General features: G+C 37.0%; 1 protein-coding gene across 6 annotated transcripts in view; it reads right to left on the minus strand.

The window, feature by feature from the left end:
- The window catches only part of grm1a (glutamate receptor, metabotropic 1a), a 34,389-nt gene that overhangs the window by 16,824 nt on the left and 671 nt on the right, over positions 1 to 16,894 (minus strand). For 2 of the 6 annotated variants that reach the window (XM_058756302.1, XM_058756307.1), the window contains exons 2-4: positions 11,679 to 12,535; positions 7,424 to 7,673; positions 306 to 541 (exon numbers count right to left, since the gene is read on the minus strand). In XM_058756302.1, the coding sequence (XP_058612285.1) occupies positions 306 to 541; positions 7,424 to 7,673; positions 11,679 to 12,414 (1,222 nt within the window). In that variant the 5' untranslated portion in view covers positions 12,415 to 12,535. Of the gene's footprint in view, positions 1 to 305; positions 542 to 7,423; positions 7,674 to 11,678; positions 12,536 to 13,490; positions 14,088 to 14,109; positions 14,195 to 16,894 lie in introns of those variants that run through there. The other 4 variants (XM_058756303.1, XM_058756306.1, XM_058756305.1 and 1 more) reach the window with 4 other exon arrangements.

Genomic DNA, 16,894 nt, shown 5'->3' on the forward strand with positions numbered 1-16,894 from the left:
AAAAGCGCCGACCAGAGGATAATTACATGAAAAAAAATGGAGGGAAATATACAGAGTTACCATTAATAATTCAGTAAAATATCATGCATACAATATATTCCTAAAAACGGATTAATTTAATCAGACAAACATCAGTTATGAAATATAACATACTGCCAAACTGACATGAATATATCATATATCAATATACAATGATATACTTCTATTTGTTCTTCTTTACTTTATTTAAAACTAGTATTAAATGTTACTGATAACTTACATACTCCTATTGCTATCATTTGAACAGCTTCTGGTTCTTTGTTTACCTGTGCAGATCTTCTGGTAGTTATGGTTCTCCTGAGGATGACCAGGAATGCGGCATTGGAAGCGGTACTGCCAGAATTCAGCAAACCATGGGTTCCTTGTGTTGGTGTCCAAACGCAGCTTCAGAAAGTAGTCATTAAATGACTGAACCTCTTCCGTTTGCAACTTCATTGTGATCCCACCATCTGCTTCCTGCTCATATCCTTCTACCACCTCATCACGATCTGCCCAGCCATCGCTTCAGTAAAATAGAGAGAACATAAGTTGTCAGATGTGTCAGATGATGAGGAATTTGTGTCATAAAGATCCAGCTTCTTTGTATAAACACAGCTTTCATATTACTCCATACAAATGAGATTCAGTTTCACTTAAATCACCAGTGGGCACCAAAGCATTTCAGTTTCGGGCTGCGAGTGCTTCCGTTTAGCCGTTTAACAGTTTAGGATTTTGTAAATGTATGGAAATTTTGAACAAATAACTTAATTCAAAAATTATTAACGAATGCAGGAGTCATACAGTATGTCTTATGTTGTCATTTTTCACTTAAACTGTTATGTTGCTCTTATACATGCATTTATAATATAAATAAATGAATGTAAAATGTAAAATAGAAGCATTTATACTAGTGACTGCAGACTTTTGGAACTCCATTTTCTTTCTCCACTCACATATTTCTCACAGTGAGCATTTTTTGCTTATTATGTTTTGTTATTCAGTTACTGTAAGTATGGCATGAATCCATTTCTTCATCATTCTCTGCTTGCCTAACTTCCCTTCTTCCGTGCACAGCAGCAGCGGTACTGTGGTATCATAGAGCGAATTAGACAAAATTACCTTTAGAGGCTTTGACCTAAAATACATCTCCCTAAACAGCTTTGCACCCCACAGTAGAGCGGAAAATGGCAGAGATTAGATAGAGCAGAGCTCTACAGAGAGTTTTATTACCTCTATGAATAATGAATGAGCTGAAGCTCAGGTAGAGATTCACTGTGCTGCTATGATAGGCAGATATGGCAGTGTCCTGAGGCTGAAGACAGGCTAACTAGAGCAGCGATGGCACATACTGTAGGAGGACAGGAGCTGTTTGATTTCATCACGGCTCAATCCATCCCTAATTCTCTGCTTAGATTAATCTCAACATGCTCACCTTCCCCACATCATTTTCGATTTTCTCGCTTCTTGCATCCTCTCAGTGCACACTTGCTATTATGCTTGTTTTTTTTTACCATTCCTACTCTTGTTTTCTTTTCTTCTCCCTTCTCTCCTCTCCTTCCCTCTCTTTTTGCCCTTCATTTTCCTTTAAGAAAAATAAATTATTTGTCGTTTTTAGAATACATTGCAATAAGTGACAGAAAAGTGACATTTATAATGTTATGATGTTCTTTTGAACGTTCTATTCATCAAAGAGTCCTGAAAAAAAAAGTCTCCACAAAACTATTAAGCAGAGCAATTTTAACATTTATAATAACCAGGAATGTGTCATGAGCACCAGTACAGCACAGAATGATTTCTGAAGGATCATGTGACACTGAAAACTAGACTAATGGGTGCTGAAAACTGTAGTTATCACATGAATAAATTACATTTTAAAAATTGTTTTTAATTTATAATATTACAGTTTTTACTGTATTTTAAATAAAATAAATGCAGCTTTGGTGAGAATAAGAGATTTTTCAAAAAATCTTACTAACCACAAACTTTTGAACGGCGGTGTAGATTTATAATATAAAGATATATTACACACCGTCATACATAACATAAACAAGAAGTCAACTAATGTAGTTATCAGATGCATCACAGTAACAGTTTCTATTTCATTTTGACTGAAAACTGACTCAGTTCAGTGAGGGAGTCACTTGTGAATCTGATTCTAATGGCTAACTCAAGGCTGTTTTGTGAATCTTTTCAACTGACTCATTAAAAAGAACTGGTTCATAAGAGTCATTTGTTCGAATCAAACATCATTGCGTGTGCTGTGTATTTGTTGTTGCGTGCAGGACACATTAAAGATCTAAAGATGTAATTAACTAACCTCACTAGATGATAAACGACATATGGATGCAGACAATGTTGAGCAATGGTGACTAGATTCTGTGCTTTTTTTTTTTTAGTCCTCCTGTCTTTTCTTTTCCTATCCTCCGTTCTCTCATTACTCATTCAAATCCAGTATATTGTGCATGTGTGCTTTGGTTGACTGTTGCTCGATCCTCTCTCTAGAGGACTGAGTAAGACAGTGCAGGCTTAGGCTGAGGGCCATTAGAACTCATCCAGAAGCCTTTACTAATTCATGGCGCTCCAGTTATCAGCAGCCTGGCTCTGTGTTTCACAAGCAGTATTGCTGCTGCGAGCCCCCATCACGCCTGCTCTCGCTCGCCCCACACCAGCTTTCATCTGCCTCTATTACTCTCTCTCTCCATCTCACATTCACACACACACATGATGAGCCTTTGTCATGTCCTCTCTGCATGTCCTTTTTTCCCTTCCTGAACACCCCAAATCACTCAATTCATACCCAAAATCTTTCAATGTCAGCCTCTTTTTTAATATTCTTTGAATTCAGACGGGACAAAACTTGAAAACTTGAGTAGTGACATGAAGTAAACAGTGTAGAATCAACCTCTTAAACATTACAACAGCAGTCTGAGCACAAACAGATGTGCTTGAAGTCCTATGGGACGTGGTGTAATACAGTTCCAATGACAGGGCTGCTGGGATGCCTGCAGGCTTTCCTCGCTCTAATGTAGTTTCGCTGTAGCTGTTTGAACCTTAAAGGCTTGAAAGTGACCTCAGAGCGCCTGTGAAGCACTGCAAAAGACTGGCAGGTCAACACAAATAGGTTTATATCTGTAGAGTCTATAATGTTAATGCTGATTCAAAACAGCTACCTTGCTTTCTAGAGTTGTTTTTGTGCCAAAATCTCATTGAAACAGTCTATTTTTTCCCTCTCCCTTCCTACAGTTCCATCCAAAGTTTTACTCTAATGAACTGATTTTACAGCCAAATATGGGAACTTCCCATATGCAGAAATTTCGAAAACCTGTTAAAGTCAGTCTTTCTCACTCTCCGCTCGCCCTCATGACTAATAAATCTTTTAATACGTTCAAAATGGAGGGCTAATGAGAAAGAGATGTTTCCTGAGAATTAGCCTCAGCGGGGCTTTACAAGAGCGGTTCGCTTACAAAACCGCAATATCCGCAGATGATAACTTCTACAAGGAGGTCACAGGCAATCATGCTGTACTGAATGCACTGAAGAATGCTGAATCCAATTCTCCACATTACTTGAGAAGAAAATAACCTCAGAAGAAAAGCTATTTGGAGAGTTCAAGCGCACCTTTGAGTAAATGACCCACTTAAATACCAACGCTGGAAAGAATTGTGCTAAAGCCATAAGGCAAGTTTAGAACATGAAACCATAAAGGGTTACACAAGAAGCAGAAGTGAAGCCAGGACCGAGCTCAAGGACGCAATGCTTTTTTTTTTAAATATTTATTGTTTAAATCAGATAAAATCAGGTCAAGCACTTTAAGTCAGTTTATCATTAGCAATGTTTGCAGGGTCATAATATGAAACAGAAATCCTTTTCCAGTTTGATTAGTGTATTTTAAAATTATTTAGTGAGAATTGTAAACAAATAATAAATTACAGGAAATGCAATTTTGTTTTGACATATAATTACGCCTCAAAATAGTATTTAAATACTAAATAGTATTTAAATCTTATATTTCTTCAAATAATTACCTAATTTTCAATTATCAGTTGCTTATTTTACAATACCATGGTAAGAAGGATGTCATTTTAAGATTTAAGATCATAAAAAAAGAAGGATCATGGGACACTGAAGACTGGATAATAACTGAACACTTAATAATTAATGGATTGTATGTAATAGACTGTACAATTTTTATATGTAACAGGCTAAGGTTATAATAATTACATAAATATTATGTAAAATAATTAATTTTTTAAAGAAAATCACTAAAAGTGAAAACAATATTGTCTTTAAAAAAACTTTAACATGTGAACTTTAATTTGGAGCAAGAGAAAAAGGGGGAGAGACTTTATTGCACCAGAGGTGTGCCACTTTGCTCACAGCTGATTGGTCCAGAACATAACCTGCCCAAGTGATGAATACTGCTAAAAACTGAACCACTTTCACACCGCTTAAAATCTGGGCTTGGTACAAACTAAACTAAAATATAGCATACCATGGTATAAGCCCCTGGTGAATGGGACACTTTAATAAGACTACTAATTTCCATCCATGAAGAGACATCTCAATAACAATGACAAGATGACAGCTGATTATAGAGAAAAAAATCTGCAATATTCTCACAGGATGAGCAGAGCTGAGAGGCAGCGTGATGCTAATTAAAGAGAGAGGGCTTCTCAGGGACACTCAACTTGCAGGGGAAACATAAAGAATGTACAGTAATAACGCAAAAATGTGTATATACTGTACTAATTAATATATTACCAACCAAGTGAAAGCATATATAAATAATTGTGAGCATATACTGTATATCCACCAAATATGTAAGAAACCACCTAAACAACCTTGCAACTGTATAGCAAAAAAAAACAACCACTTAGAACACTACCCACATTAGTCTATCACCGTGGTGTGAGTTTTACAGATGAAGAAACACTCAAATTCTCTTTACTGAAAATATATATTTTTTCTGTTCTTTTAACTGAATGTGTAATGAGAGGCGAGAAGGAGTTTTTGGAGGAAAGCGCAAAAGGATTATTGGGACTGGGAACACAGAAGGCACTAGGGGAGGAGAGTGCTGCCGTTTAAACATTTAATTTGGATTCCTGACAGTCCTTGAGACACAGCTGAAATACTGAGAAGCTGATGTTGTTTTTCTGTCCTGAGAGCAGTACTATGTGCCTATGAAAATATCTTTGGGGCACATGCTGCATGAAACTCTAAATAAGGAGTAAAAAATATAGCGGGAAAGAACCATGATCATTAAGAGGCAGAAGCAAACACAGTGCCCAGTGTAGCCTAACAACTTCTGGGGAATCCAATGCAATAAGCTTTCAAGAGAAGCTGCCCATGAGACTGAAGATGTTGATTAGAAATTACAAAGTCAATGTTTTTTCTGCTGCTGTGAATAAACAAAGCAGAGGAGAAGAACACCTGGACCTCATCCTCTTTTTCACAGAAGAGCTCTCCAAACACTCTCTCTCTCTTTCTCCATCTCAGATACACATCAACAACTGTCTTGACTTGAAGGCTTGGACTCAGATTATCATAATAATGCAAGATGTGTTTTAATGAATAAATCTCCATTAGTTCCCAAAAGCGGTTTTGCTGTCTGTCTCTCCTACTCTCTCCTTTCCTCTCAAACATGTACTGATAAAACACACATGTTCGTTTCTATTACCCAGCTGAAAAGTGAATGAGACAGGGTCATGCAAATACCAAAATCCAGACTCCAGACACAATGTTTTGACCTAGAAAGTCTGTTAGCTGAATATGATGGCCTGCCTGTGATCGTACGTGGGTGGGCTATAGATGCTGCCTTGATATAGATTAAACAAGATAGCTGCTACAATTCATTTCCACATCTTCAAGTCTGCAAGGATTCCATCTGAGAATATTATCCAGCGTTGCTCTGATTTCGCTATCAGACAGTTTGACTGATCGAATAATAGCCTTTGTAAATCAAACCCAGAACTATGCAGAAAGTGTGCGTTTGATTGTATGAGGATATCTTAAAACACTGGTTACCCATTTGTCTATCCGCTTAGAGATATCTGAGGGGTCTTGTATCATCATAAAGGGGTTTCTTTTGCGATAATGACTAGCTGACTGAACATTATTCACCTTAATTATTCAGCAATCGAATTTGGCGAATATTAGGGAAACATCGAACTGCTTGACCAATTGACCAAATTGACCACATGCCACGACTGACTAATTAGAATGACTAATTAGTATTCTCGAGAGACTCGCAATAAGAGCAAAGAAATAAATTATTTTATAGGGGTATGGCGTGCTATTTTTGTATTTATTCAGTTTTTGAATTAGCTTTTATTTTTATATTTTCAGATTTCATATTAATTTTAGTAATTTTGTTATGTGCTTTTGCCATTTTTATTATTTTTGTATATATTTCTATTTAGCTCACATTTATTTTAATTTTTTTAGTAATTTCAGTACTTCAACTATTTCGCCATGGCAACATTTCTATTTTATTTATTTTTTTATTTAAGTTTTCATCTATTTATATATATATATATATATATATATATATATATATATATATATAAAAGTTTTAGTTAATAACAATACTGATAAGGCCCCATTTTTGATTCTGCTCCCCCTCTATCTACTCTATATTATCTTGATACGAAAACACTCAAATAACATATGGCACATTCTTAATTTCCAAGTCACGGTAATTGCATGATGCATTCACTATTGGGGGACCAAGGATCATCTTTTGCTTGCCTACTGGTTATTTGGCATCAGAAACATTTCCTGAGAGGCTGCGAGATTGAATATTTAATACCCAGCCCACAGCATTTTTCCATCCCTATCTAAAAACAAGTGACCACCCTCTCTGGCACACGCACCCAAACATAAACTCAAACACTCACACCACATAAGACAAAGGCAGGAGGCAGTTTCCAGGGATTTGTGAGCCAGCTACTGAATCACAAATTATTCATTAGTGGTGAAAAGTGTGAAAAGCGCCTCTGTTCACAATGTCCATATTTAATCTCATCTGGTTTCCCTGGAAACTTGTGTATTCGGTGGCAACACTTTTATTTCCAAGCATTCCAATGTCTGCTCTTCATTGGCCATAATATGAAACACATACATAGGCAGTTAAAGCAACATGTAAAATGTACAAATAAATATTCACGGTATTAGAATCACATTTGCTCATTTTGCACACAATATGCAAAAGCATCAAAGATGATTCAGTTGTGACATAACCATGAGCAAGACAGTGTGGGTGTCATTTTGACTTCTTTGCCCTCTGTGTCTCTTCCAGAGCTTGCAATTTATTCCTCTGACATGATCGAACTTGATCAAATTATTTCTAAGCATAGTGAGTGATGTGGTTTCTCCTGCCCTGAAACGGAACGGTTTTCAGCCTTACCTTCCAATTAGCTGGAACTCTCCAGAAACCCCACGGCGCCGCATGGCCATCAGCAGGCCACGGACAGTCATTCCTTCACAAAAGCAGACGACCACGCGGGCTTTGGGCAGACGCTCCCGCAGTTTCTTAAGCAGACGGTCAAAGTGCTTTTCTACAGCATTACTGTATATCTTATCAGAATGGGCAATACATAGACCCTCCTCTGCAGCCAACTCCTTAAAGGCCTCCATGCCACTCTCTCCATAGTTACCTGTGTTCAGACACAAAATGTAGGATGGTTAATAAAGGATAAGCTAAAACTAGAGCAGCTTTAATCAAAGACACAGAATGGAAGAATGGAGGATGGATTACCGCCACTGATCCAACACCTGTCAGACCAGTCAGAGCCCAGCATAAGAAATGGATGATAGTTGACTATGGAGGACACAAAATGACAGGCAGACAGGCAACTGAAAAACATGAAATGGAGAAATGGTCACCACCATTTTGGACACAAATGGCGTCATACAGTTAGAATGAAAACACAAAATAAAAAACAAATATATAAATCTCATATAAATGCCTTTTTGGAATACATGATTTTGAATGGAAATATTTTTGTTTAATAACAGATAAACAGCAACAGATTTTCTACAGCTTGTTTATTTGATTCCAAATAATCATTATATATGATTCCAAACCATTATAATTTCAGGACAAAATGAAAGTCAAATGCTGTTTTGTACCATTATTGATTTCAATTGCATAGACAAAAGCAGTTGAAACATTCTTCAAAAACATCAACATTAGGGTGACAGAATTTTCATTTTTGGGTGAACTATCCCTTTAAGTAGCTCATATCCCTCTTCTTCTCATATTTCACAACCACATGTTTATTTATTATGAAAATAGCCAAAGCAATAAATCCCTTCAGAGTGATTCAAGACCTGATCACACCGTTGGGGTTTATTTTGCGGTAAGGACCGGCTGACTGAACATTATCCTTTAATTATATTCCACAGGCATTGTACTGTAACTAGACAAGTAGGACACCGATAATACTTTGTGGTGCTCTAGAGAATTACTGCAAATTACCATAATAGGTCACTTGAACACACTGTGTCCTTTTCAAAATATTGTATGAATCAGAAACGGGTCCGTACAAAAGCTGCAGGCTCACAACGGTACACTTAAAACATCTTCCGTTCCATCCTACGTCTGGACTGCCAGGCGAAATTTACATCTTATTGTGCAGGCAGCAGAGGTCACTGCTGTTGACTGTGCTCAGGAAAAGAACAGTGCTACTGTCTAATCAGGAAAGATGAGTGGTGTGTGGTCACTGATGACTGTCTGGAGGTCAGTCTCTGTAATGTGGGTGTGCGGGTAACAATTTGAGCACATTCACAGTTCTGTGGCTCTCTAACAATTCCTTTTTACTCTGTTTCTCTCGTTCTTTAGGTTGTTTGGAACAACTGTATTTGCAGGTTTAGGTTTCATTACCAGTGTTGTTATTGTTAACTAGCTAAACTGAAACTAAACTATTAAAAATGTTTTTGGTAATTAAAATAAAGCTGACATAAAATACTACATAAAAGTTGATGATTAATGAATATCGATGAACTTAAACATAAAATAAAATAAAAAAGGTTGAAAAAGGTAAAAAAGGTATCACATATAAATTATGTGGAGAAAACAAACAAACAAAACAAAACAGACTTGTGAGTTAAGATACTGAACTTCAAAAATCAAAATATTATACCGAACACTCAATTTTTTCATTCATTTCATGTCTTTGTTAGAGTATGCGAACCTACTTTGAAACAAAAATTATTAAAATATACGAATGTCCTACAAATGAGAAGTACCACAAGCAGAGTGTTAAATAAAACATTTTAATCTAATACTCAAAGTTCACTGCTCTGTTGTTTTGGTGATAACTAATTAGTGTGCTGACTTGGCTGGTTTTAGAGGGATTTTTGGTACTTTTTTTAGCTGCTAAGAATGGGAGATCAGCCAAACCAGCTGAAGACCACGCTGGATGACCACCTTTAATCAGTTAAAAGCAGAAGAGAGCTTTTATTTTTGACTTTTCAGCAGGATTTACATCAATAAAACTCAATGTATTCAAACTGGTGCCTGTTTAAATATGGCCATTAAAATGTCTCTAAACCAGACAGATGAATGTATATTTGGCTGGGTAATTAAATGTAATCAAAGATCTCTGCTGTTACTATGAGCAACAGGCAGCAACGTCCAAGACAGTTGCTGATGTTGTGTTTATGAGTCCACAGTTCATGCCTGATAAACCATTGCAGTCACTCCTGAGAGGGAAAAGTCATCTTACTAATTATTTATCACCAAACCAACAGAGCAGTGAACTTCGAATTAGCATTATATTGCTTATTTAAATCTGTCTAAAGGTGCCCCTTTACTTTAGGATATTCTGATTTTTAACAAATTCTTGTTAGAAGTAGGTAGATGTGACATATGAAAACAAGGAGGACATCACTAATAAAATTGTAACTTAGCAGCAGTTACATTGTGTTTTATTCACTGAAGTATGCTGACAGTAACCTAAATAGTTTATAAACCAAGCATGTTTGCCCTTATTTACTTTCAATTCCATCAGCTAGTGGAACAGAATTAAAACACAAAAAAAGAAAAAAAAAGTGATGTGGCCCATGAGGACATAAATCATCTCAATGTGTGGTTTAACAGACAAGCTTTCCACCTCTGGACATTTTATAAACAAATCACCAACTGAATTGAAAGTGATACACACAACAGTGCTGGAGGGAGCAACAACAACAACAAAAAGTGTGTGTGTGTGTGTGTGTGTGTGTGTGTGTGTGTGTGTGTGTGTGTGGTGGGCGAGAAGGGGAGAATAAATTATTACCCTCGTTATGTATGGAGAAACTGACTGAGTCATTAAAGCATGCTTCCATATGCAAATAATAAAAGGTCTTTGGTCCACTTGCACTACAATTCCAATGGGAGTGCATTACCATTAAGGTACATTTAAAGAGTGGTGCACTCATTATCTTCAAATACAGAATTTCCAATTGTTTTTACTTAATTAAAAACGTTAACACTTAAATCCTGTGTGTTATACGTTCACGCTTTTATATTTAAAGTCAGACTGTGCACAACCTAATCTAATTCTGTCAACCTATAGTCAAAATAAGGGAAACTAGAGTGTTGTAACATGGAGTCTAATCAATTAGAAAAGAGCTACAATGGTGAAATCCACTGTCATACCAGCACCCTCCTAAAGTGACAGCAGAAGTTGTAAGATTCTGTATATTCTGTCTATACCCTGTATATACTGTATATATTGTATATTAGGGCTGTAACAATGTTATTCTGCTGGACCCACAAATATTGCACATAACAGTACACTGTATGGGCTATATATATATACACAACACCCACATTGACTGTTATGTTGCATTTTCTATTTTTGTTACATTTATTTTGCTGTTTAGAATTAAAATGTTTCAAATAAAATTGGAGGAGAACATTTTGAAGTGTTTTAAAGTAGATTTAAATTCTGTCATGATTTACTCACCCTTATGTCGTTCCAAACTTGTATGACTTGTGGAACACAAAAGAGGATCATTTTGAAAAATGTTGGCAAAAAACAGCCTGTTGACTTCCATTGTACTGTTGTTGATACAACAGAAAGTCAATGGGAACCAGAACTGTTTGGTTATTCTAACTGTTTTTAATTCTACAAAAGAAACGAAGTCATACATGTTTGGAACAACATGAGGGGGAGTAATTAATGGCAAATTTATTTATTTTATTTTTTTTTGGGAGGACTATCACTTTAATGAACAAAATTTAAAATGCTCATGTTTTTTTCCCATTTACAATTCATCCAGGAACTCTTTGTTCTTGGCATTACTTTACAAAATTTGGGGATAACATATATTTCTGAACTACTTTGAGTTACAGACATTTTTAAGTGTTACAACAAACACAAAAGTGCTAAAACACTCCCCTTCCCTTCCTTACTAAGACACCTGCTCACATTAATTTACTAATTTACACAGTTTAGGGATCATTTGTAGATTTCTAAACTATACAACCATTTTGAGCAAACAAATGTGCGAATATTAGGCTATTTAGACGTTTGAGTCAATGAGTGTTACAATACTCCGTGAAACCTGTATTCACATGACAGGCATTTACGTTGTTTAGAAAAGCTGTTTAAAGGTATCAGACTTTTAACAAAAGGAACAGTGAGAAGGGCAGGTTCCTGCCAGTGACTTACCCTCAGTGTGAACCGCAGACACGTAAGTCCAGTTATAGTGTTTGACAATATCGAGCATGGCGCGCGCCTGCAGCGTGTCAGAGGGCACGACACGGAGGAAGTATTTGAAGAGAGTTTTGTCGCTCAGGTCTTTGCTGGTCGCCGAATAAGCGATCTGGGGGATGTTAAACAGCTGGAGGAGATTCTGCACCTGGATGGCAACCGAGCTGGAGCCCGGACCTATTACTCCAGCGATAGGCTTCTTGCTAGGAGGAGGCTGGTTGGAAGGGGTCCCGTCGATGCACCACTTAGATCCGTCTTTGTCGTCCCGAATAGAGATGAGGGAGTCTCGGATGAACTCGATGCTCTGCTCTAGCGCCACGGAAGAGTGCCAGCATGAATCCCGGATCTCGCAGCCCAGGGTGATATTGGGCAGCAGGTTCTGGTCGGCGTTAATGCGGTCCAGCGTATAGAACATCGCTTCCACTCGCTGGATGCCGTACTGCTCCCGCACGTCTCCGCATTTTCTGTCGGCCACACGCTCGGCGGACGGCTGGTGGTGCACGGAGAACAGCGCACCGATGATCACGTCGCCATCCATGCGGGCGACAGACCGGGCCGCCGCGCGCGGGACCGCCGAACGCTTGTATATGTTCCCAAGCGCATGAGATAAGAGTGTCGGTAGAAACAGACACAGGAAAAGTGGAAAGTGTCCGCACGAGACCCAGGGCATCTTAAAGCGTGCCATGTTCCACATTATGTGAGGGGCATAGCTTGCGAACTGCTCGTGCCAGCGGTACTCGTTTCTCTGCAGTCCCAGATTCAATTAAGGGACCATGATGCGTACGCGAGACCACATGAATGCGCCCTGACACCTGCTGAGAAAACATAACACAGAGTTAGTTAGAGAAGACAAGTGCATCTGTTATAAAAAGCGTTTTAAAAGCATGCATCTATTAAAGGTCAGTGCAACCTATGGAGAAACAGTGTATCGTTTAACACCGATGAAGTAGGGGAGTGATGTAACACAGGGTTAGTTATAACAGTTTACCCAATTAAAAATTAGCTACATAGGTGAAATCACTCTGACCACCAACCTAAATCCTGAGATTTGTAAGTTGTAAGACTCAGTAAAATATAAGAGATGTAACGAACAAATAAAATGGGTTATGCTTGGTTTAGAATTTAAGTGTAAGTGGTATATCAGCAGTTTTCGTTTCATCTGATACATAAAATCCACACACGCTTTTTATCAGTGTAAAACTAGAAATACTATTTCCAGGGGTTGTAAAACTTTCCCATTTATTTCTCCCCAAAAGATTGCACAAAATGTGACAGTGCATAGGTCACAAAGTTCCGTAACTGTTACGCTTTTAGCAAATGTTTGATGCATTTGCAGTTTTGAATTTAAATATTTAAGTTATAGGCCTGATAATATGGGGTGGGGTGGCATAACAATTATCTGAACAAGTAGTCTACATTTGATTACCACACCACAATACGTGCACACATTTTAAATGTTTTCAGCTGTTGTTAGAGCTCACCTAGTGGGGCAGTTTGTAACAACAGCACCCTTTATAACCCTTTTGGCATTCATTTACATAGATTAAGAATAAGCTATATTCACAAACTAATTTTAGTAGCAGACAAATGTAGGAATATTATATTAAAGTTTGAGACGCATAGCGGTAAAACATCAAGTTCAAATCAAAATAGCCTACGTAATATGCGCCGGTCTGTTAGGTGACACTCCAGAAGCTTTGTGTGAACTATGAAGACAAACTTACGTCATTTTTCATTCTGTGCTAAATAATTATCGAACAAAAGACTCACTGGTCGAAGAAACATGTAATGTCAGAATGAGCATCGTTCCCAAGTTTTGTTGGCGAGGTCGTCGTTTTCACGTCCTTGCAGGAGCGATTTCAGCACCGCGGACAGCGCAGACAGCCGAATGACGGACAGTCAATGAAACTATAAGACGTGCCTTTGTAGTCAAAGCTCAACTACTGGATGCAATGTGTTTGCACACAGAACCACAGATACAGTGTGTCCCCTCAAAACCCAATGCGACTATATACAAGATATAGCCTACTTGTTTTCAGACAGAAATAAATTGCGCTGATCTCACTAAAATCTTAATCTAAATTCAGGGAAAGAGAGAAAACAGAATCCTAAAAACAACTATTGTGCCATATGATGCGTAACAGCAAAGCCAAATGTCTTATGCCATACATTCACAATCGTTTCTACGCTTCTTCTATCGTTTCCTTTCAGCATTTATAAGCATCAATGGCTTAATCGATTGCACTCAGTGATAAATGAGCCATAATTACAATGCAATGCCTCCTGTGCTCTCATTGACTGACATTGCCGCACATCTGTCTGTACCTGCAATTACCAAGAATACAAGCAACAATGGAAACATCTGCACAGGAATTCGATCATTACGCACCTGAGTCAATGAGACATCGCTTTACCTCCTTCTAAGACAGCTGCTGCACTGATGATATACTTCAGTCATCAGTGTGCAGCCCAGCCAAAGGAGGTCTCTCTCTCTCTCTCTCTGTCTCTCTCTCTAACATTTTAGTGGGCGGGATCCACCAGACTTGGCTTGTCAGTACAAGTCGTCAAATAAGTAGTGATGTGAATGTAAATATCAAAGAGAACATACGATGTGGACTGACTGACAACACTGACATAATAACCAAATGTCAACTATTTTTAAACAACTCACTATTTTTGTGATCAACTTGTTATATGTAGGTTATCTAAAAATCTGTAATAAGTTTTAAAAGTAATAAATAATGACAGTAATTATGTTTATGTACACCCCATACCAATCCGAACGCAAAACGCTCGAGCAGGCTTCTGTTGCTATGGTTACATCAGACGAACGCGATTTCTGGTGGCTAGGATCGCAAGGTGAAATTAAAGAGCTCGTATTAATTTGCAATTGAACTTCTTAAGTGTCTGAAAACTTGCATACTCTTAAAACATGAACATATTAATGAACATAAAACAATGTAAAAGGAATGTGTACTTTCAAGACCGCTTGGCCAGGCTGGCAAGCTTGGTCGGGATGGGAGACCATTTTAAACCAATTTAAACCAGCAAACCATCTTAAGCTGGTTTAAGCAGGTTTTTAGATAGGTAGTTCAAAATTACTAATGAGGATTTTGGAATATTGGAAAAATGGGTGTGAAAAATCACTTTTTTAAGTGGGTCGAAATTTGTATGGCCTAAAAGTACATTCTTCTTTTATTGACAAATATATGACAACATTGAAGATAAAAATGAATAAATAGCTTGGTCCTCAGAAAAGGCTTCATGGTGCAGGCAGCAAGGGACAAACTTCTTTCTGTGAAAATACTTTATGGTAAGAGACATGAAATATGCATACAGATATTACAACACAGTTAAACAAATGCTTCACATTTAGCATATTTAACACTAGTAATACATATTTTGGTATGAATCTCAAGTGAAGCAACATGACAGGCTGGATATTATCTATACTCTCTATTCATTGACTGAGCAGCAGTCTATTCAGACAGATTGGATTAGTAAATGCAGTATGAGAGTGAATTGGATTTGAAAGTATACAGCGCCATCTGCTGACAGAACGACACTTCTGGTGTTTCTAGACTTGGACATGTTTAATTGCAGGCAAAAAGTTTAGGCCAGGGTTCCTCAAATCTTTCCCTGGAGGAAATCTGCTGCAGAGTTTAGCTCCGACCCTTATCAAACTCACCTACCTGTGATTTTCTAATGATCTTGAAGACTCTGATTAGCATGCTCAGGTGTGTTTGATTAGGGTTAGAGCTAAACTGCAGGAGTGGGCCAGATTTGAGGATGCCTGCTTTAGGCTGTGCCAATGTCATCTAATGGCAACATTTTTCAGGCTTAAAAATACTGATACTGATTTCCAGTTAGTTGAGCAGTTGTAAAGTAGAAACTATGATACAACTGGATTTGACTACAGATTATCTAGGCCTATGAAACAAAAATTCACAACAGTTAGTTTATAATAATGTTTTCTAATTTTAGTGGTATGGGTAGGTTTTCGCGGGAAATTCGAACATGCTGCTGCGTCATTACGTCACATCTGTAAACATAAATGACTGCAGAGTCAGAATTAACATGCTGCCTATGGTGAGTGTTTATTTTACTTTGCTTGGCAGTATAATCTGGAAGAACAGATTAAAACTTATTTTTGCACTTTTTCTCATATTGTACGAAGATTAAACATAAACCGTCTGAAATGACCCAAATTGCATAAAAATATATTCCAAATTATACTAAAATAAATAATTATATGTATATAAACCATCAACTGAATATAAAAGCACAAAAACTGCCAATCTGGGATGTATATCTATAATGGAAATCAATCTGCAGTGGTCGCACCACATGATATTTGGTCACACCACGTGATATTTTCAAATTCTGTCAAAATTTGGTCACCTAAACAATACAAGCTAGCTTCCCACAAAAGGTCGCTATGAAATTTAAAATGAAAATAATTGCAGAAATAACTTATTACTCAACTGAATTTCATAAAATGGAAATCATCGGACAAAGTTTGTTTGTATTTTATGATGGAAATATAAATACAAATGCTTTGCAATTTTATACTGGATTACAAAACACTTTGGAAATCATGCCAAATAGTGCAGAAAATTAATTTGAATAAATTTAGGGTAATTTCAAAGAAAAAAAAAAAAGTTATGGCTGGACAGCCACACCACATGATATTTTGACACTTTGAATAACAGAAAAATTACACAACTAATATTTTTGGAAAAGTTAAAGTGAGTTTATACATGGGAGAGTCCCTTCATATACAGTATATGGCATCTTTTTTATGCATTTAAACCAATTTTTAAACTGAAAAAATGCACTCAGACAAAATTTAGGCATCACGTCATTGACCCATATAATATTTTATATATATATATATATATATATATATATATATATATATATATATATATAATTTAGTTGTGTTATGTTATGTTATTAGGTGCATATAAATATTAGCCGTTTTTATTTAAGGTTTAACACTTGGTTTCACATCAACAGAAAATTCACATTTTTCATTGTCCACTGGGTGACAGCATAGCAAGAGTTCATGATCCAATATCTGCCATGTTATAATTCTATAAACAATTCATAGCTTATTGTTTTGTTTCTTCTGTACTAACACTAGTTTTGACAAATATTAATTATTACTTATA

The sequence above is a fragment of the Onychostoma macrolepis genome, chromosome 20, assembly GCF_012432095.1.
Source record: "Onychostoma macrolepis isolate SWU-2019 chromosome 20, ASM1243209v1, whole genome shotgun sequence".
In the NCBI taxonomy this organism is placed as follows: Eukaryota; Metazoa; Chordata; class Actinopteri; order Cypriniformes; family Cyprinidae; genus Onychostoma; species Onychostoma macrolepis.